General features: G+C 35.8%; 4 protein-coding genes across 4 annotated transcripts; 3 read left to right on the top strand and 1 right to left on the bottom strand.

Moving 5' to 3' along the window:
- Positions 1 to 8,063: 8,063 nt before the first annotated feature.
- Positions 8,064 to 8,660, top strand: LOC138887477 (uncharacterized). Its single transcript, XM_070169231.1, has 2 exons — positions 8,064 to 8,271; positions 8,389 to 8,660. Exons 1-2 carry the CDS (start codon positions 8,064 to 8,066, stop codon positions 8,658 to 8,660), a joined length of 480 nt encoding a protein of 159 aa, XP_070025332.1.
- Positions 8,661 to 8,823: 163 nt separating this feature from the next.
- Positions 8,824 to 10,561, top strand: LOC104218878 (uncharacterized). The gene is made up of 3 exons (XM_009769465.1): positions 8,824 to 9,010; positions 9,311 to 9,447; positions 9,764 to 10,561. The coding sequence occupies exons 1-3, from the start codon at positions 8,824 to 8,826 to the stop codon at positions 10,559 to 10,561; spliced, it is 1,122 nt and encodes a 373-aa protein (XP_009767767.1).
- Positions 10,562 to 10,567: 6 nt separating this feature from the next.
- LOC138887476 (uncharacterized mitochondrial protein AtMg00810-like) lies at positions 10,568 to 12,056 on the top strand. The gene is made up of 3 exons (XM_070169230.1): positions 10,568 to 10,915; positions 10,968 to 11,102; positions 11,370 to 12,056. Exons 1-3 carry the CDS (start codon positions 10,568 to 10,570, stop codon positions 12,054 to 12,056), a joined length of 1,170 nt encoding a protein of 389 aa, XP_070025331.1.
- An 837-nt stretch (positions 12,057 to 12,893) lies between these two features.
- Positions 12,894 to 14,568, bottom strand: LOC104218877 (toll/interleukin-1 receptor-like protein). Its single transcript, XM_009769464.2, has 2 exons — positions 13,963 to 14,568; positions 12,894 to 13,511 (listed from the first exon to the last, which is right to left on the bottom strand). Exons 1-2 carry the CDS (start codon positions 14,451 to 14,453, stop codon positions 13,310 to 13,312), a joined length of 693 nt encoding a protein of 230 aa, XP_009767766.1. The 5' UTR covers positions 14,454 to 14,568; the 3' UTR covers positions 12,894 to 13,309.
- Positions 14,569 to 17,923: the final 3,355 nt, after the last annotated feature.

Genomic DNA, 17,923 nt, shown 5'->3' with positions numbered 1-17,923 from the left:
GCTTGGGGAAGGGAAGGACAAATAATCACAATCATCCCAATGACCATTTTGACGATCACACTTATCACAAATACACCACTCATGGGTTTGAGATTGTGCGTGCAATTCACCCCCGAGAGAATTTAAATAATTTTGTCACGAGTGTGGTCCTCCACAATAAGGACAAGGGTCATCTAAGTATGAACAACTGCCATCCGAACAATTTTCATTAAATGATGCCATTTTTCAAAACTAAGAAAATAAACAAGAAACAAACAAGAAGAATAGACCAAGGTAAGAAAAATTAATTACACAAATATTCACAAGTTTGGACCAAAGCAGTTACGCTTATTTCTTAAACAACCTAAATTATGCCAAATTGTTCATCGGAAATGGCGCCAATTTTGATGACGTCCAAATCCACTACTAAAAAGTAAATGGACACGGTCGCATGCAATATAATATACCCAACTATGAGTCGGGGTCGAATCCCACAGAGAACAATATGTAGGCGATTAGGAATGTAAGAGAATTATCACTTGTTATGCAATGCCAAACACTTAGAATTGATTTGAGAAAATATTTATACCTAAATGCGGAAATGTAAACTAACCTAGAAAGCGAGTAAAATGATCAATGGCTACATGTATGGATGCCCCGAGAATTACAATCAAGTAACGATCCAATATTTTTCACGATTTTACAATATGAGCGAGTTTATGTTAATTAGCCACGGGTAATAATTCTATATTGGCTTCTTCCAAAGACTAACAAGACTTCCTAATTGAATTATCCTTAAAACAATTAAGAGATTAAGCACACCCGGATATGTCTACAAGTAGTTCAATCATATCCCTAGGTAGAATCTATAAATTGAGGGTTAAAGCTTCAAGTTCTTGTTAATTAATCTTTCCCAAAATTAATTCAGAGTTAATGGGCGAGTCCTAGGGTTATCTAATCCCTTTGGAAACATTAAAGAACAAGAATAATTAAAGAAACAATAGCTCACTTCATTAAAGGATAAAAGTCATTAAATTTATAAGCACAACAAGGTATTTAATCCACACTTTAAATATGAATATTCCCATAACCAAGACTCAAGTATTGGATAAAATACTACACACTTAGATATACAATACAAAGCAAGGAAATGAAAAAATAAACATAAATAGGGTAAGAAATTCTCAACCACAAGTTTCAAATCTTCAAGATCAAAGTGTGTGTGCAAAATCCTAGCTTCCCACCTTGTTCTCTCTAGTGTTTGGAACTGAAAGTAAGCCAAAAGATATCTTACAAATGAGCTAAGTTGGGTATTAAATGGTTTGGGGCCAAAAAATGTGAAATTCCAGAATTGCCCAAAACTGAATCACGTTTTTCGCATTTGTGAACATAAGTTCACAATTGCGAACTATGTCTATACTATTTGACATCGCATTTGCGAAGGTTGACTACCTAGTTGACTATCGCATTTGCAAAGTATTCTTAGCATTTGCGAAAACTGCCTGAATGGCCTTTCTTCGCAATTGCGAGAAACCTCTCGCAATTCCCATCACTGCTTTTCCCAGATTTTCCTCTTTTTAGCTTCTTTTTGGCTCGTTTCACTTGGTTTCTTCAACATCACTTCTAAATCACATAGAACCTGTAATATATAAGTAAATGGCATTAAACACGTGATTTTATCCCTCAAACATATCAAAAATATAGGCTTAAAGACAAGATAAGTTGATAAAATACCAACTTATCAGACGTCAATACAAATAATGTACTGAGTATGTAAGGAATGAAAATCTATAAACAATAGACATGAGAGAAACATGGAGTAAAAGACTCAACATGTATATCTGAATATCTCTGTGAATCATTTAATATTATAATGCCATTCATATGCATATAAATATCATACTATGCATGGCTATATGCGTTCATAACATCATCAATCCTTTGAGGGCATCTCATCATATCATCTCGGCCACTGTGGGCAAATCATCAACGTACACCAGCTGATCAGGTGGTGGTGCGTATATAACACCATAACCTTTTCTCATATCCTATATATACATATATATATACATATATAAGTGTATATAACGTCATCTGGTCATGGGTCAATGTAAATGAATGCAATGCATGAGAAGTACGTCAATAAAATCTTTCGAAGTATCATAAACCCTTATGCCTTTGATAAATATCATGAAGTAAACTTTATTTTTTAACTTACGTATTTTTATGAGACTCATGAATAGAAGATGGAATAATATGACACGTGAGGAATCAAGAACATAAGCATCTCTAATATTTCTATGAATAAAGTCATTTATAGAAGTTGTGCATTTGCTCGTTTCGCCTGTATATTATGGATCATGCCAAAAAGAAAGAAGGGATAGCCTTAACATACCTGAGCCGATTCTCTTTACAATCCCTCTAACACGCGTCACTTGCAACAATACGTAATGGCGGATCGAAGTACGAAAATTCGTATAATATTCTTGAGAAAGATTGTACCGTACTCCTTTAGAATCTCCAAATCCCGTTACTATAATATTACGTAGTCTCATATGATTTTTGTAGCAAAATTCACGTTGCTAACATGTTGAATGAGTTGCTGAAGCTTTCTTTTCATTGTAGAGATTCAGAAAATGAATTAGAAAGGTTCTCTTAACCTTTGGGAGTGGGCTCCACTTTGTGGCTTAGTTGGCCAATGATTTCTCCAAATTTTGTCACCTTTCATGTGAAATTAAGCATCACTACATGCGTCTTGATCAAGACTACTTGGGTTGCCACGTTGGGGATGGTGTTACCCTTAATCTTATCCGCCAAACACCTAATTACATGGTAATTTATCACTAAAAACTAATAATTACCTAATTATCCACATTACTAAGAATCGTCTCAAATTACTTAAAATACTACTCACTTTTAACACACTCTATACACCTTAGGGGTCATTTGGTAGGAGGTATTAGAAAAAATAATGCAAGCATTAGCTCTGTGCATTACTAATACTTTGTTTGGTACTTTTTTTCAACCTGTGTATAACTAATAATTGTATTAGTTATACATCATACTTGGTATTATCCTATGTATGAGTAATGCATAGAAAACCATGACATTAATAATACCAAGGCTATTAATGCATGCATTAGTATGGTTAAAGACGAAATTGTCCTTAAAGTCCTTTAAAGCTAGAGAATATATAGGGCATTTTGGTAAACAACTACTTTTCTTAAAAATTATGCAATGCATTATAATTTTTAATACACCTCATCAAATAGTAGATAAGAAATAATATCTGCATATCTAATGCTTGCATTATTAACCCATGCATTACTAATCTCTGCATTACTAATACACATTATTCTGCACTATCCTTATACACCCTACCAAACGACCCCTTACTATAATTGTCACGTAGTACCTTGTATGGCACTAGTCCATAAATACCGGGTATTTTAGCTCGGGCCATATTTTATCCCAAAATGTCAAACTTCAACGAAAATTCATTTTCTTCGATTTGCTTACCCTCTTATCTTCACGAATTTACTCATCACTTGTTTGAAATAGCATAATGCTTATAATCTCCAAATAATCTTGTCCTTGAATTGAGGTCAATTATCTTATGATAATTTCACGTATAATAATACAGGGTGTTACATCGCCGTAATATAATACTCCGAAACATAACATCGATGTAATACAGCAGGGCATAACATCATCGTAATATAATACTGCAGGGCGTAACATCGACGTAATACTACGGGGCGTAACAATATATTCCATATTTTTTTAATACAAAAATATAAGTTCGAAGTAAACTTAATGCATTTATCCGAAACCGTAGCTAACATTAGGGGTTGCACATTAAAAAACTAAAGAATTGGAATGGATCTAACCTTGATATCTTGTTGAGAAAATGAACTTGAGTGTAACGACCTACCGATTATTTTGAGTATTGTAACCTTGTTACCCTATTTATTGCTTAGTTTGGCTCATTTTTTGTCATGTGACTCGCGGGGAGGGGGGGCAGTACTCAGTTTGGTTCTGGAAAAGTTTCAGAATGAGTTGGGACACTTATTCCCAAGGTTGGAAGCCTAAGTTGAAAGAGTTGACCGGATATTGACTTATGTCTAAATAACTCCGTAATGGAGTTTTAATGGTTCTCAAAGCTTCGTAGGGTGATTTTGGACTTAGTAGTGTGTCCGGATATTGATTTGGAGGTCCGTAGGTGATTTTGGCTTGAATTAGCGAAAGTTGGAAAAATAGAAGTTTTGAGAGCTGAGAAGTTTGAGCGAGAGTTGACTTTATGATTACTGTATTTTGGTTCTAGAAGTTGAAATAGGTCCGTTATGTCATTTATGACTTGTGTGCAAAATTTGGGGTCAATCAGAGTTGATTTGATAGGTTTCAGTATCGATTGTAGAAGTTGGAAATTAGTTAGTTTCAATAGACTTGAATTGGGGTGCCAATCGTGTTTTGATGTTGCTTGATCTGATTTGAGGCCTAAACTAAGTTTATGTCATTTTTTAGGACTTGTTGGTATGTTTGGTTGAGGTCCCGGGAGCCTCGGGTGAATTTCGAATGGTTAACATATCGAAAATTGACTTAGGATATATGCTGAAGTGCTTCAGGTCTGGTGGCATCGCACCTGCGAAAGGATTGGCCGCAGGTGCGAAGCCGCAGAAGCGGATTGGTGCGCACATGTGCAAAAAAGGAAAATGCATCTGGGAAGCGTAGGTGCGAAGTAGAAATCCGCAGAAGCAGACGCTCTCCTATTCAAAGTGTTCTGTAGAAACGAAGCTGGGCAGTGTGGCTGGTGATCACAGAAGCGATGGGTTATTCGCATATGCAGTCCCGCAGGTGCCAAAAGGGGTCTGCTAGAGTGCATGGTCGGGTGTATAGTGTTCTTTGCATAAGCGTACGTGCAACCGCAGAAACAGTTTCGCAGATGTGAAATTCTTGGCTGCAAGTGTGGTTTCGCTGGCAGAAGGGATATAAACGAAGATTAGAGTGATTTCTTCAGTTTTGGACTGTGGGAGCTCGGATTAAGGTGAGTTTTGAAGGGGGTTTTTCAAGATTTTGAGAGGTAAGCAACTTTTGGTCGTTTTGTCTATTAACATTGAATACCAATTGAATTTCTCCCATAGATTTGGTATTTTTGAGGTAAATTTGGGGATTTTTGACCCATGTGTTAGAGAGTAATAATTGGAGATTTGACTGACGATTTGGTGTCGGAATTTGGTAATTTTGGTATAGTTCGACTCGTGGTTGAATGGGTGGTCAAATTTTGTAAATTTTATCAGATTTCGAGATGTGGGCCCGGGGTTGACTTTTTGAGTTGACTTTTTGACTTTTGTTAAAAAGCTTAGCTTTATCATAAGGAATTGATTCCTATAGCTCGTGTTGATTGTATTGAGTTATTTGTGGCTAGATTCGAGTCATTCGGAGGCCGATTCGCACGGCAAAGGCTTGTTGGAGTAGAGATTTGCATAGTTTAAGGTAAGTAATACTTCTAAACTGGTTCTGAGGGTATGAATCCCCGAAATACGTATTATGTGATTAGTGTTGGGGTAATGCACATTCTAGATGACAGGAATATGGGCGTGCACCGTGGTAATTGTGACCGGTCGATTCTGTGGTACTGTGTAGTCATCAAACCTTATTTTATTCATGTGATCCCTATGTGTTAGAGTAATTGAGCTGCAATCCATGTTAGAAATCATGTTTAGGTTATATGCCTATCCTGTTTAGACCTACTAGGATCATTACTATTGTTGAATTATCTACTTAAATGGCAATATTATGCTCAGTCACATCTATCATTTGCATATCATATCTCAGTCTCTCTTATTATTTATTGTTGTATCATATATCATTATTTGAGCTGATTGGCATGAGATTTGTGAGCCCGGGAAACTGGAGAAATTGATGACTGAGTTGGGTTTGAGAGTTGTGTTGTGAGAGAGATTGTGGATCGTGATGCATGCCGCAGCAGGCCTTCTTGGCTTTATATATATTATTATTATATACATTCGGCTTCACGCCGCAGCTTGCCTTATAAGCTTTGCTATTATGGGATCGGGATGCACGTCGCAGCAGGCCAGATTGGCTTTGTATTAATTCTTGGGCAGGCTCCACCCTTCTGGAGTCTGACATACCAGCAGTGAGCGCAGGTACCATACAATATTGAGTGACTGAGTGTGATGCGAGAGAGTTGAGACAGTCAGATTGAGTACTCGAAAAGTGGGTGTACGTGAGGTTATCATTGTGGTACATTACATGTGACATGCACATTTGACATGTAGAAATAGAGATGTAACATTACACATATCAATCATACTTGGCATATGTCATTTGTGTTGAGCTTAAACTGACTTGAAAGCATATCTACATTCATGTATTGTGTACCATCTAATTATGAGTTTCTCTGAGATATTACTGTCACATTTCCTATCATATATGTAACGTTGTAATCTGGATTTTGGATTGTACTTTTTTGAGCTCGTCACTATTTTCTACCCAAGGTTAATTTTGTTACTTATTGAGTACATTGGGTCGATTGTACTCATACTACACCTTGCACTACGTGTGCAGATCCATGTACTTCGGGGCACGGTGGTTGCTAGCTTTGGAGCTTTATCTTCGGAGACTATTGAGGTAACTGCCTTGGCATCCGCAAACCTTGACTCTACTTCTTTCTAGTTTATTCGTATTGTTCTATCTTTCTAGATAGTGTTTTAGTAGTCATATTATGTTGTCATTTAGATGCTCATATACTCAGTGACACCCGGATTTTAGGGGGGGAGGGGGAGAGATTTTGTATTGAGTTGCGGTATTTTCTTATCAGGTATTATGAAATATTCACTATTTAAGCTTGTTTAATTATGTTTTAAATTTAAAAATGCATAGTTATTTGTGAATTGTCGACTTGTCTAGTGTTGCGATAGGCGCCATCACGATAGGTGAGATTTTTGGATCGTGACACTTAGGCATAACTAAACATCAGATACTAGCTTATGAATTGATGATTGCCCAATAACATATAACACTAAACAGAGTCGTTGTTCCCTCTTACCCTTATTAGTAATTTATTTCAATCTGCTAAGCTTTAAAGTTGTTTCACTAGTCCTCTCTAAGGGATGGTTTTGATTTGAGTCAATAGGCTATAATTGAAGTCCACAAATTTATACAACAACGTATGTGATTTCTCCTGATTCCAATAAATCTTATCCAACTTGTGGCTTAATAGCAGTGGCCATGTCAATGCACTCACGAAATAAAACAGGCTTAGTGAAAGAAAACATGCACGGTCCTTTTTTATATTGCGTTATCTTATGTCCTGCGGCACATTGGGAGAAACCTTTCTAGAAGAGCCAGATCTTCGTCCAAAGCATGATTGGATTTGACAAACATATATATATGTATTGTCTCGTTTCAAAGTACTAATACTTTTTTCATAAAACATACCTAAAATAAATAAACATATAAAATGGTATTTTCGTACAAAAACTGTAATTTAGTTTTGAGATCCTGCGAAAGTGGTAGGATTGTATGATGAAATAGGAGTAACCTGAGGTTGTTAACTGTGGTTGCAGTTGTTAGTTACACTGTTTTTGTTAGCAAGGTGGTTAATTATTGTTAAAAGAAGTTAGTAGGTTAGTTAGAGAATGACAACTAGCACTTAGTTGTATTATTAGACTCTAATTGTATATTAACATATACAGTTTGGAATGAAAAATCAGCGTTCATTTTTCATCTTACCTCTAATTCTTCTTCTCTCATTTCTGCTCCTCTATACCTAAACCTACATTGATGAATGCTCGAGCTAAATTCGTCAACAACACAAATACGATCCACTGATTTTGATATGGTATCAGAGCCACACAATCATTAGTGTGGTCTTATCATCCTTAATTTTGTTTTCTCAAAGCTAATTTGGAAGCTCGACGATGGCGACTCTTGATAACACCGAACCAGAGAAATTAGGTCACAATCATCCACTTTTCCTGAATTCAAATGATAATTCAAGAGCTATATTGATCTCGTTGCAATTGAAAGGACCGGAAAATTACTCCGTGTGAAGCCGGGCAATGAGCATTGCAATCCTAGGTTGGAATAAGCTAGGGTTCATTGATGGCACATGCAAAAGGGAGAATTACGGTACGAATCTCGTTAATCTGTGGGAGAATTGTAATGCAATTATTTTGTCTTGGTTGATGAATTATGTTTCACCAGAATTATTGAGTGGAATGGTGTATTCATCAAATGTTAATGCGGTTTGGGATGATCTGAAGGAACGTTTTAATAAGGTGGATTGTTCTAGGATTTTTCAGATCCACAAAGAAATTGCCACTGCTATGCAGGGCACTAGCTCAATTTCAACCTATTTCTAAAAATTGAGAGTGCTTTGGGCAGAATTTGATAGTTTGACACCAATTTCTGGTCGTGAAACTGCCAATTCTCGTGAATTTGTTCAGTTTATAGAGCGTCAAAAGCTTCTACAATTTCTAATGGGACTCAATGAGTCATATGAACAAGCTAGAAGGCAGCTACTTATGATGGTACATGTGCCTACCATTAACAAAGCACACTTTATGCTTAAGGAAAGGGAGAGCCAAAGAAATATGACAAACATTGTATTTGTAACAGATAATGCAGATATTACAACACTTATCATGGCAAAATGAGGTTTTACTCAGAAGCTTAAGAGGAACTACAATGTGTACTGTGACTACTGCAAACTAAAATGCCACACTCGTGAAGGTTGTTACAAAATCATAGGATACCCTGGTGATTTCAAGTATAAGAAGAAGCAAAATTTCGTTGCAGCTCATAATGTTCTTGTTGGTAATGGCAGAAAACATGATGCAAAGGAGGAAAGACAAAGCCATGGTGATGAATGGTGCAGAACAATTGCTAAGGCCTTATTTCACACCTGAACAGTACTCTCAGATCCTAAAGCTACTCAAACAAGACAACACTAGTGAATCATCAACTAACATGGCAGGTATTGATGAAGTCTCAGCAAATATGGCAGGTAATGATAATATTTTTTCAGTAGATTTGCAGAAGAAGGATTGGATTGTTGACTCTAGAGCCACAAACCATATGATCTCAGACCTAAATATGCTAGAAAACAAAACTAAATTAGAACCTCATGAACAATAAAAGGTACAATTACCAAATGAAGGAACAACTACTGTAACACACATTGGTTCATGTAGTTTCAATGGCATAGACACTTTAGACAATGTCATATATATATATATATATATACCAGACTTCAAATACAATTTGTTGTCTATTTCTAAGCTCACAAAGGCGTTACAATGCTCAGTCACCTTCTTCCCACATTTTTGCATGTTCCGGAACCTTTATAGTGGGAAGGTCAGGGGGATTGGTAGAGAAAGAGGTGATCTCTACTTTTTCCCTCAGAATTATACTAAGAGGACCACTGCTGAAAATAACAGCTGGGCTGCAGTAAAGGAGAAGCTAGATATTGATCTTTGACATAGAAGGTTGGGGCATGCAGCAGTTGGAGCAATAAAACAAATGTTGGGACTATCTCACAAGAATAGTGTAGAAAAGCAGTAGAAAACTGTGTAATATGTCCATTAGCAAGACATGTTAGATTGCCTTTCAGTAATAGCACAAGTAGAGCTTCTAAAGTTTTTCACTTGCTACACATTGATGAATGGGCCCCTACAATGTCCAAACTTACTATGGGAATAAATTTTTTCTAACAATTGTATATGATCATTCTAGAATTACTTGGTTATATCTGCTCGAGTTTGAAAATGATGTAGATATAATTTTAAGGAATTTCTTCAATATGATACAAACACAGTTTGGGAAATCTATGAAATTGATTAGATCAGACAATGGCGGAGAGTTTGTTAATGCAAATTGCTCTCAGATATTTCAGAGTTTGGGGATCATACATCAGAGAACTTGTGTGCACACCCCACAGCAAAATGGGGTGGCTAAAAGAAAACATAAACATATCCTGGAGATAGCCACGACAATTAGATTTCAGGGAGCAATTTCCTTAAAATTTTGGGGACATTATGTCATAGCAATAGCTTACCTGATAAATAGAATGCCATTTGTGGCTTTACAAGGGAAGTCACCTTATGAAGTTTTTCACAAATGGAAACCTAATCTGCAACATCTGAGAACAATAGGATGCTTGTGTTTTGCAAAGACGCTGAACAATCATGATAAATTTGCTGCTAGAGCAATTGTAGCTATCATGATAGGATATTCAGATTCTACAAAAGGATATATTTTGTATGATATAGCCTCTCACACCTTCTTCATCAACCGAGGTGTTAGCTTTAGAGAAACTATATTTCCCTTCAAGTTCAAAAAGGGCAGACCTTCACCATTGCTTGCTGATGATAGTTTAAATTGTCCAATATTGCTTGATCAAGCTATGGATGACATGGAAGGAGAAGCTGGTTTAGATGATCTAGAGATTGTTCAATTGGAGAATGATGCTTCACCAGTTCCATCAGCTGGAGTTGATCATGAAGTAGATATACCTATCGTTATAGATATCCCACCTACTTCTGAACCAGACACATGAGCAGTGATGGAGGATTCATCTGTGATTAAATCTGCACATGAGGAAATCTTCTTTCCAGATACCATGCCATCAACTGAGTCAGCAGAATTAAGAAAGTTAGTTCGAACAAAAAAGGCTCTTGGTTGGTTAAAGGATTTTGTCACACCAGCCACCAATTTTGCTTCACATGTATCATATCCTATCCAGAATTCAGTTGACTATACCAACATTAGTCCTGCCTATAAATATTTTCTCACTGCCCTTACTTCTGTAGCTGAACCAAGATCCTTCAAGGAAGCTTCTGCAGACCCTAGATGGGTAGAGGCTATGAAGACTGAAATTTCAGCTCTAGAGGAGAACAAAACTTGGGAATTGGTACCTTTGCCTAAAAGAAAAAATTCTCATTGGTTGCAAATGGGTATTCAAGGTGAAGTATAAAGCCAATGGAGATATTGAGAGGTTTAAAGCACGATTGGTTGCCAAAGGATACAACCAGCAAGAAGGCCTTGACTATACTAAAATATTCTCACCAGTGGTTAAAATAGCAACTCAGAGATCAGTGGTGTCTATAGCTGCAGCGGAAGGTTGGCACATCCACCAAATTAATGTGTACAATGCCTTTTTACAAGGAGATCTTCATGATGAAATATAAATGCAACTACCTAAGGGTTTTACAAGCTAGTGGGAGCATCTTGTATGCAGGCATGCCAAATCCCTTTATGGATTGAAGCAAGCAAGCATGCAATAGAGTGTTAAGTTGAATGAAGCTCTACTGGCACATGGGTTTACTCAAAGCAGTCTGGATCATTCCTTGTTTACTCAAAAACAGGATAACAACGTTGTTGTCATTCTGGTTTTTGTGGATGACATGTTGATCACTGGGAATAGTCTGAAATTGATAGAAGCTACTAAGGATCAACTGAACAAAACATTCAAAATGAAGGATATTGGAGAGTTAAAATACTTTTTGGGAATTGAATTATGTAGATCCACCAAAGGTTTTCTGATGAACCAGAGGAAGTATGCCTTAGAACTAATTGGTGATCTAGGATTAAATGCTGCAAAGACTGCTTGGACTCCACTTGAATACAACCAGAAGTTTACTAGCAAAAAACTAGATGACATTACAGGGGTGCAAGATGATGATGCATTGGAAGATAAAGGGAAATATCAGAGACGCATTGGGAAACTATTGTACATGACATTAAACAGACTAGATATAGCTTTTGCAGTTCAAACCCTTAGCCAATTCATGCAGCAACCTAAGAGAAGACATTGGGAAGCAGCCTTAAGAGTTGTAAGGTACATCAAGAGAGAGCCTGGAGTTGGCATACTGATGAGTAGCAGAAAGGCAAATGTTTCGAGTGCCTATTGTGATGTTGATTGGGCATCATGTCCTAATACAAGGAAATCAGTTACTAGTTTTCTAGTAAAGTATGGAGACTCTCCTGTAAATCAAAGAAGTAAAACACAGTATCAAGAAGTTCAGCAGAAGCTGAATACAGAAGCATGGTAGGGATTGTAGCAGAACTAATATAGGTGCCTGGATTGTTCAAGGAGCTATGAGCAGATGTGAAGAAACCGATTGAATTGTTCTGTGATAATAAGGCAGCGCAACAAATTGCAGCAAATCCAGTGTACCATGAGAGGACAAAGCATATAGAGATTGATTGCCACTTTATGAGATAGAAGATTCAACAAGAATTAATCAAAACACATCATGTTAGTTCTAAAGAGCAACAAGCAGACATATTGACCAAGGCACTTCTGATATCACAACATGAGTATCTAGTATCCAAATTGAGGGTGCTTAATGTTTTTGCACCTACCAGCTTGAGGGGGAGTGATGAAATAGGAGTAACTTGAGTTAACTAACTATGGTTGCAGTTGTTAGTTACACTGCTGCTAGGTAGTTAGCAAGATGGTTAATTATTGTTAAGAAGTTAGTAGGTTAAAGAATGACAGCTGTTACTTAGTTGTATTATTAGACTGTAATTGTATATTACCACGTATAGTGTGAAATGAAAAAGCAACGTTCATTTTTTATCTTCACCTCTAATTCTTCTTCTCTCATTTCTGCTCCTCTATACCTAAACCTCCGTTGATGAATACTCGAGTTAAATTTGTCAACAACGTACAAATACGATCCACTGATTTTGACATTCTACTCCTTAAGGTGGAGAAACTTTTTTAGCAAGGTTGAAACTTTACAGTTTACAGTGCTACAGATGCGGGGTGGGGGTGGTGGGGGTGGGGGGTGGGGGGTTTGAAGTAAAAAGAGAGAATGCCAAGGAATGTAGGGACTTGGCTAGTCAATTTATCACTGCATTGTTCCAGTTCCTACTCAAATATATAATAGTTAAACCATCAAACATACAGTAGAAATTTGGAGTACATTACTAATACAATAGTTAAACCATCCTAATCCTAACATACAATAGAAATTAGGAGTACATTACTATATTAGGTAGCTATCTACTCAAGAGCCTTATATACGATTTTGGAGATATTTCTAATCTAATACTATATACTAAACTACAGTACTAAATAAGAGTAATAATATTTGCAGTCAACAAAGCATAAAGAGTAGTGAAGTGGTCTATCGTGCCCACTAACAATAGTCAGAAAGCACATTAGAGTGCTCAAGTGGTTCACCGTCCCCACCCCACAAATAAAGAAAAAGTCGCACCAAGTACTCCAACCATTGGTCGATCGTCGACTTTTATATCTTTATATTTGGACTAGAAAGTTTGATCACTTTTTTAAATACTATAAATGGTCACAAAAAAAAAATACGGGCACACACAATGGGAAAGGAGATGCTGCTGAACGAGTGAAGCCAATGACTCTCTCCGACAGGAATTTACTTCCGAATTCCACATCCTTTTGACGTACTTCTCCGGCCACTTCTTCCGATCTTAGCTTGCTAACGATCTCCTTCACTATCTGCTCTATACATTCCGCTTCGTTCCTAAAAATATTAATGAATTAATTCCAATTCAACTCATCCATCAGTTGATAAATTGCCTAAATTAATGAATTAAATTTGATTTGCTAGTATGATTAAAAGAAAACAAACTTTTCCCATAAAAACAAAAGGTTAAACAGTATATGCATGCATGACCCCTGCAAGATTAATTTTATGCACAGGCACAAATTATAAGATAGAGTAAACTTGTTTCTTTCATTAATTCAGTTATAATTTAAGTGAGCTCTTCACCTTCTTTTAGCGACTCATTAGTTTGGTTTAGTGTAACGTTAAAAGCCATTAATGGAATGAAATTCCTATATATACATTCAACACTATCTCCCTCTTCCCTCATCCCCGCTAAATTTCTTTTACTTACCACTTCTACTTAGTGTATATACAACTGAGTGACAAAGAAATTACTACAATTAAACTTGAGAGAGTTGAAACTCACCGATAGTACTGTTCCACACACTTGTTGACATCCCAGCCTGAATCTATTGCTTCAGTTAGAGCTTTCCTCCAACTTTTCAGTCTCTCTTCATCAAAGTAACCATCCGTAGAATATGCTTCACGTTTGGCAAAAGCTTCAGCAAAACCATCAACTACGCTGCACTTTTCTGATTCGTTAATACCATAGCAGATGGGTATAACAGTTTGCTTTTTCTGGATCTTGCATTCGATGATCTTAACGAGTTCCTCCAAACACCATCTGGACGACGCATAATTCGCCGAGAACACGATAACGGCCAGTCGTGACTCTTCAATAGCACCGATTAGTTCATCTTTGATTGTTTTTCCCTTCTCTACGCTCCGATCATCTCTGAAAGTGTGAACTCCTTTCTTTGTTAAAGCACGGTATAGATGACTAACAAAGTTTTTGCGGGTGTCTTCTCCTCTAAAACTTAAAAACACGTCGTATTTAGGCTTTGCTCCAGCTACCATGTTGATGTATGTAATTGCCGGAAAAACTTAGATCCAAGGGTGTTCAATTCAATCTGTTGGAAAAGAAACTACTTTACTGACCCAATAATTCGAATTGACTCGAAGGGGAAAGTTATTTTCAGGAACTATTGCAAGTCAACAGAGTCAAAAAGCTAGCATAATTAACGATATTGAACGGCAATGTAAAATGTTCTTTATTCTAGGGATAAGACATAAAATTGGGCTTCGGAAGCTAACGAATATATAGAAAATTGTTATAAAATAAAAGCAATTTAGTAAAACATGAACAAGAAATAAAATCAATTTAGTAAAACATGAACAAAAATAAAGATAGAGAAAAGGAAGAGATTTTCTTCTTCAATTGTTTGTATTTTCCTATCTATTACAAGGCCTTTATATAAGCATAAAAAGTAAAGAAAATATGTCATGAAATATGTCATTGAACATACAAAATATGTCATTGAATATGTCATTAAGCATTTGAGATGAAAATCATGGAAGAAGAGTAGACATCCACCATAATGTGATATTTATCATAACACTCCCCCTTTGATGTTCATAGACAATGTGCCTCGTTAAAACCTTACTAAGGAAAAACCCTGTAGGAAAAAAATCTTAGTGAAGGAAAAAGAGTACACATATCTGTAATACGCTTTATTTGCTACCTCGTTAAAAACCTTACCAGTAAAACCAAGTGGGACAAAACCTAGGCTAAGGGAAAAAGAATACATCGTGTATCTTACTCCCCCTCATGAAAACATCAATTTATTTCCTGAAGACGGCGTATTCCAATCTTCTGTCTCAACTTCTCAAATGTTGAGGTTGGTAATGCCTTAGTGAACAGATCAACCAAATTTTCATATGAACGAATTTGTTGAACATTAATTTCACCATTTTGTTGAAGATCATGCGTAAAAAAACTTTGGTAAAATGTGCTTTGTTTTGTCTCCTTTGATGTATCCTCCTTTCAGTTGAGCAATGCATGCAGCATTGTCTTCATATAGTGTAGTTGGATTATCTGTTTTCATAAGAAAACCACACATTTCCTGAATATGCTGAGTCATTGATCTTAACCAAACACATTCCTGACTAGCCTCATGAATGGCTATTATCTCAGCATGATTTGAAGATGTGGAAACTATTGTTTGTTTCATTGAACGCCATGATATAGCAGTACCTCCATATGTAAACAAATAGTCTGTTTGAGATCGGGCTTTATGTGGATCAGACAAATAACCTGCATCGGCATAGCCAATCATTTCTGACTTGAATTCATTAGAATAAAACAATCCCATATCTATGGTTCCCCGAAGATATCTAAATATATGCTTAACACCATTCCAATGTCTTCTTGTTGGAGAGGAGCTGAATCTTGCTAATAAGCTCACTGCAAAAGCAATATCTGGTCGAGTATTGTTGGCAAGATACATCAGTGCCCCAATTGCACTAAGATATGGAGTTTCATCACCAACGAGCTCTTCATCATTTTCTTGAGGCCGAAATGGATCTTTATTTATGTCAAGCGATCTCACAACCATTGCGGTACTCAATGGATGTGCATTATCCATGTAAAATCGCTTTAAAACCTTTTCAGTGTATGTTGATTGATGGACAAAAATTCCATTTGGTACATGCTCAATTTGGAGGCCAAGACAAAATTTTGTCTTACCAAAATATTTCATTTCAAATTCTTTCTTCAAACACTCTACAACCTTTTTCGAAGTGCCAATGATATTCAAGTCACCAACATACACAACTATGATGACAAATTCAGCGTAAAGACATAGTGAAGACTATCAAAGAAGATAAATAATTAGAAATTATTAGGATAATAGCGTAAAGAAATGATTACACTAAACTCTTCTGATTCTGTATGATATTTAGGTGATAAATACCAATCCAAATGAATGATAATGTTATATTCGTCTATACGTCTATTGTTCCCAATGTACTGGATAATGAAATTTTATTAGCTCCTCTTAGCTATGAGATTATTACTAGGAATATTTACTATAACGTCATGAGATTCATGATTATTTCCGTTTTCCATTGTGTTAGAAGGATTATTTCTATTTTCCAAAAGATTTACACTTTTGTTCATCGATCTTTGTCAGTACTATATTCATGAATAAAAAAAATGATGTTCAAGTTTATATTATGATGAAACATCACAAGAAAGAAAATAAATAAAGGAACTAGTATTCATTTGGCGGAATATACTCATATGTATATCTGGAAAAAAAAAACTAAAGAATTATTAGGCTTGATAATTTTGACAGTAAATCATAGAGATATACCTCGTAAGAAGTGGAGTTCAACCTTGAGGTTAGAGACTTCGTGCTGATAACGTGTTATAAAATAAAAATAATTTAGTAAAACATGAACAAGAAATAAAAGCAATTTAGTAAAACATGAACAAAAATAAAGATAGAGAAAAGGAAGAGATTTTCTTCTTCAATTGTTTGTATTTTCCTATCTATTACAAGGCCTTTATATAGGCATAAAAAGTGAAGAAAATATGTCATGGAATATGTCATTGATATGTCATTGAATAAGTCGTTAAGCATTTGAGATGAAAATCATGGAAGAAGAGTAGACATCCACCATAACAAAAATATTATTTTGTGTAACAATGATCACGACCTTACGAAAATTATCAGAAATGTTAATGTTTTGACTGGGCAAGAAATTTTAAAATAAATGATGACTTTTGGAATTTGTGGTCCTAAACAAGTCAAAAAAGGTCTAGAGTATTTGTGTGGTTATAAAAACTTCTCACTAAGAGCCTCTTTGGACATAAAAAATTTTCCACTTCTTTTTCGAAATTAGTGTTTGGTCATAAAATTTTAAATTTTCACTTGAAGATGCATTTTGGAATTTTTTTAAAATTTGAAAAACTCCAAGAAGTAGTTTTTCAAAATTTTCACTTATATCACTCACAAAACTTCAAAAACTAACCTAAAATTATAGTCATGTCCAAACACAACTCTAATGTTCAAATACTATTATTACTTGAATTTTTTTTTTCACTTTATTTGGAATTTTACAGTTCTTATGTCCAAACGCCCATTAAGGAAGAATTGGAACTTTAAGCTAAATTGTTTTCAAATTTAAAAAGTAATCATTCTTTTTGGAACGGACCAAAAAAGAAATAGGTTTACATAAACTGAAACGGAGGGAGTATCTGGCCTAGGATTCTTGTAGCTTCATACATTTGGTACCACATTTAACTTCTTTTTTTAACGATAACGAAACATATATTAATTACTAGTAAACTGGTAACGTTTTACATACATCTACGTAGTCCCTAAGGACATTTCTATTGTTTATAGCTATTAGGTTGTTAAAAACCGAGGAACTTAAGAGTTTTGTTCCAAAACATACGCCATTCATGTCCTTTTCCAAAAAAACTTCAACTAAATAAGGTGGACGTGCATGGTAGATACTCGTTTTTGCCTTGAAGTGGTTGA

The sequence above is a fragment of the Nicotiana sylvestris genome, chromosome 3, assembly GCF_000393655.2.
Source record: "Nicotiana sylvestris chromosome 3, ASM39365v2, whole genome shotgun sequence".
In the NCBI taxonomy this organism is placed as follows: domain Eukaryota; kingdom Viridiplantae; phylum Streptophyta; class Magnoliopsida; order Solanales; family Solanaceae; genus Nicotiana; species Nicotiana sylvestris.
This window is presented reverse-complemented; position numbering and strand designations above follow the sequence as displayed.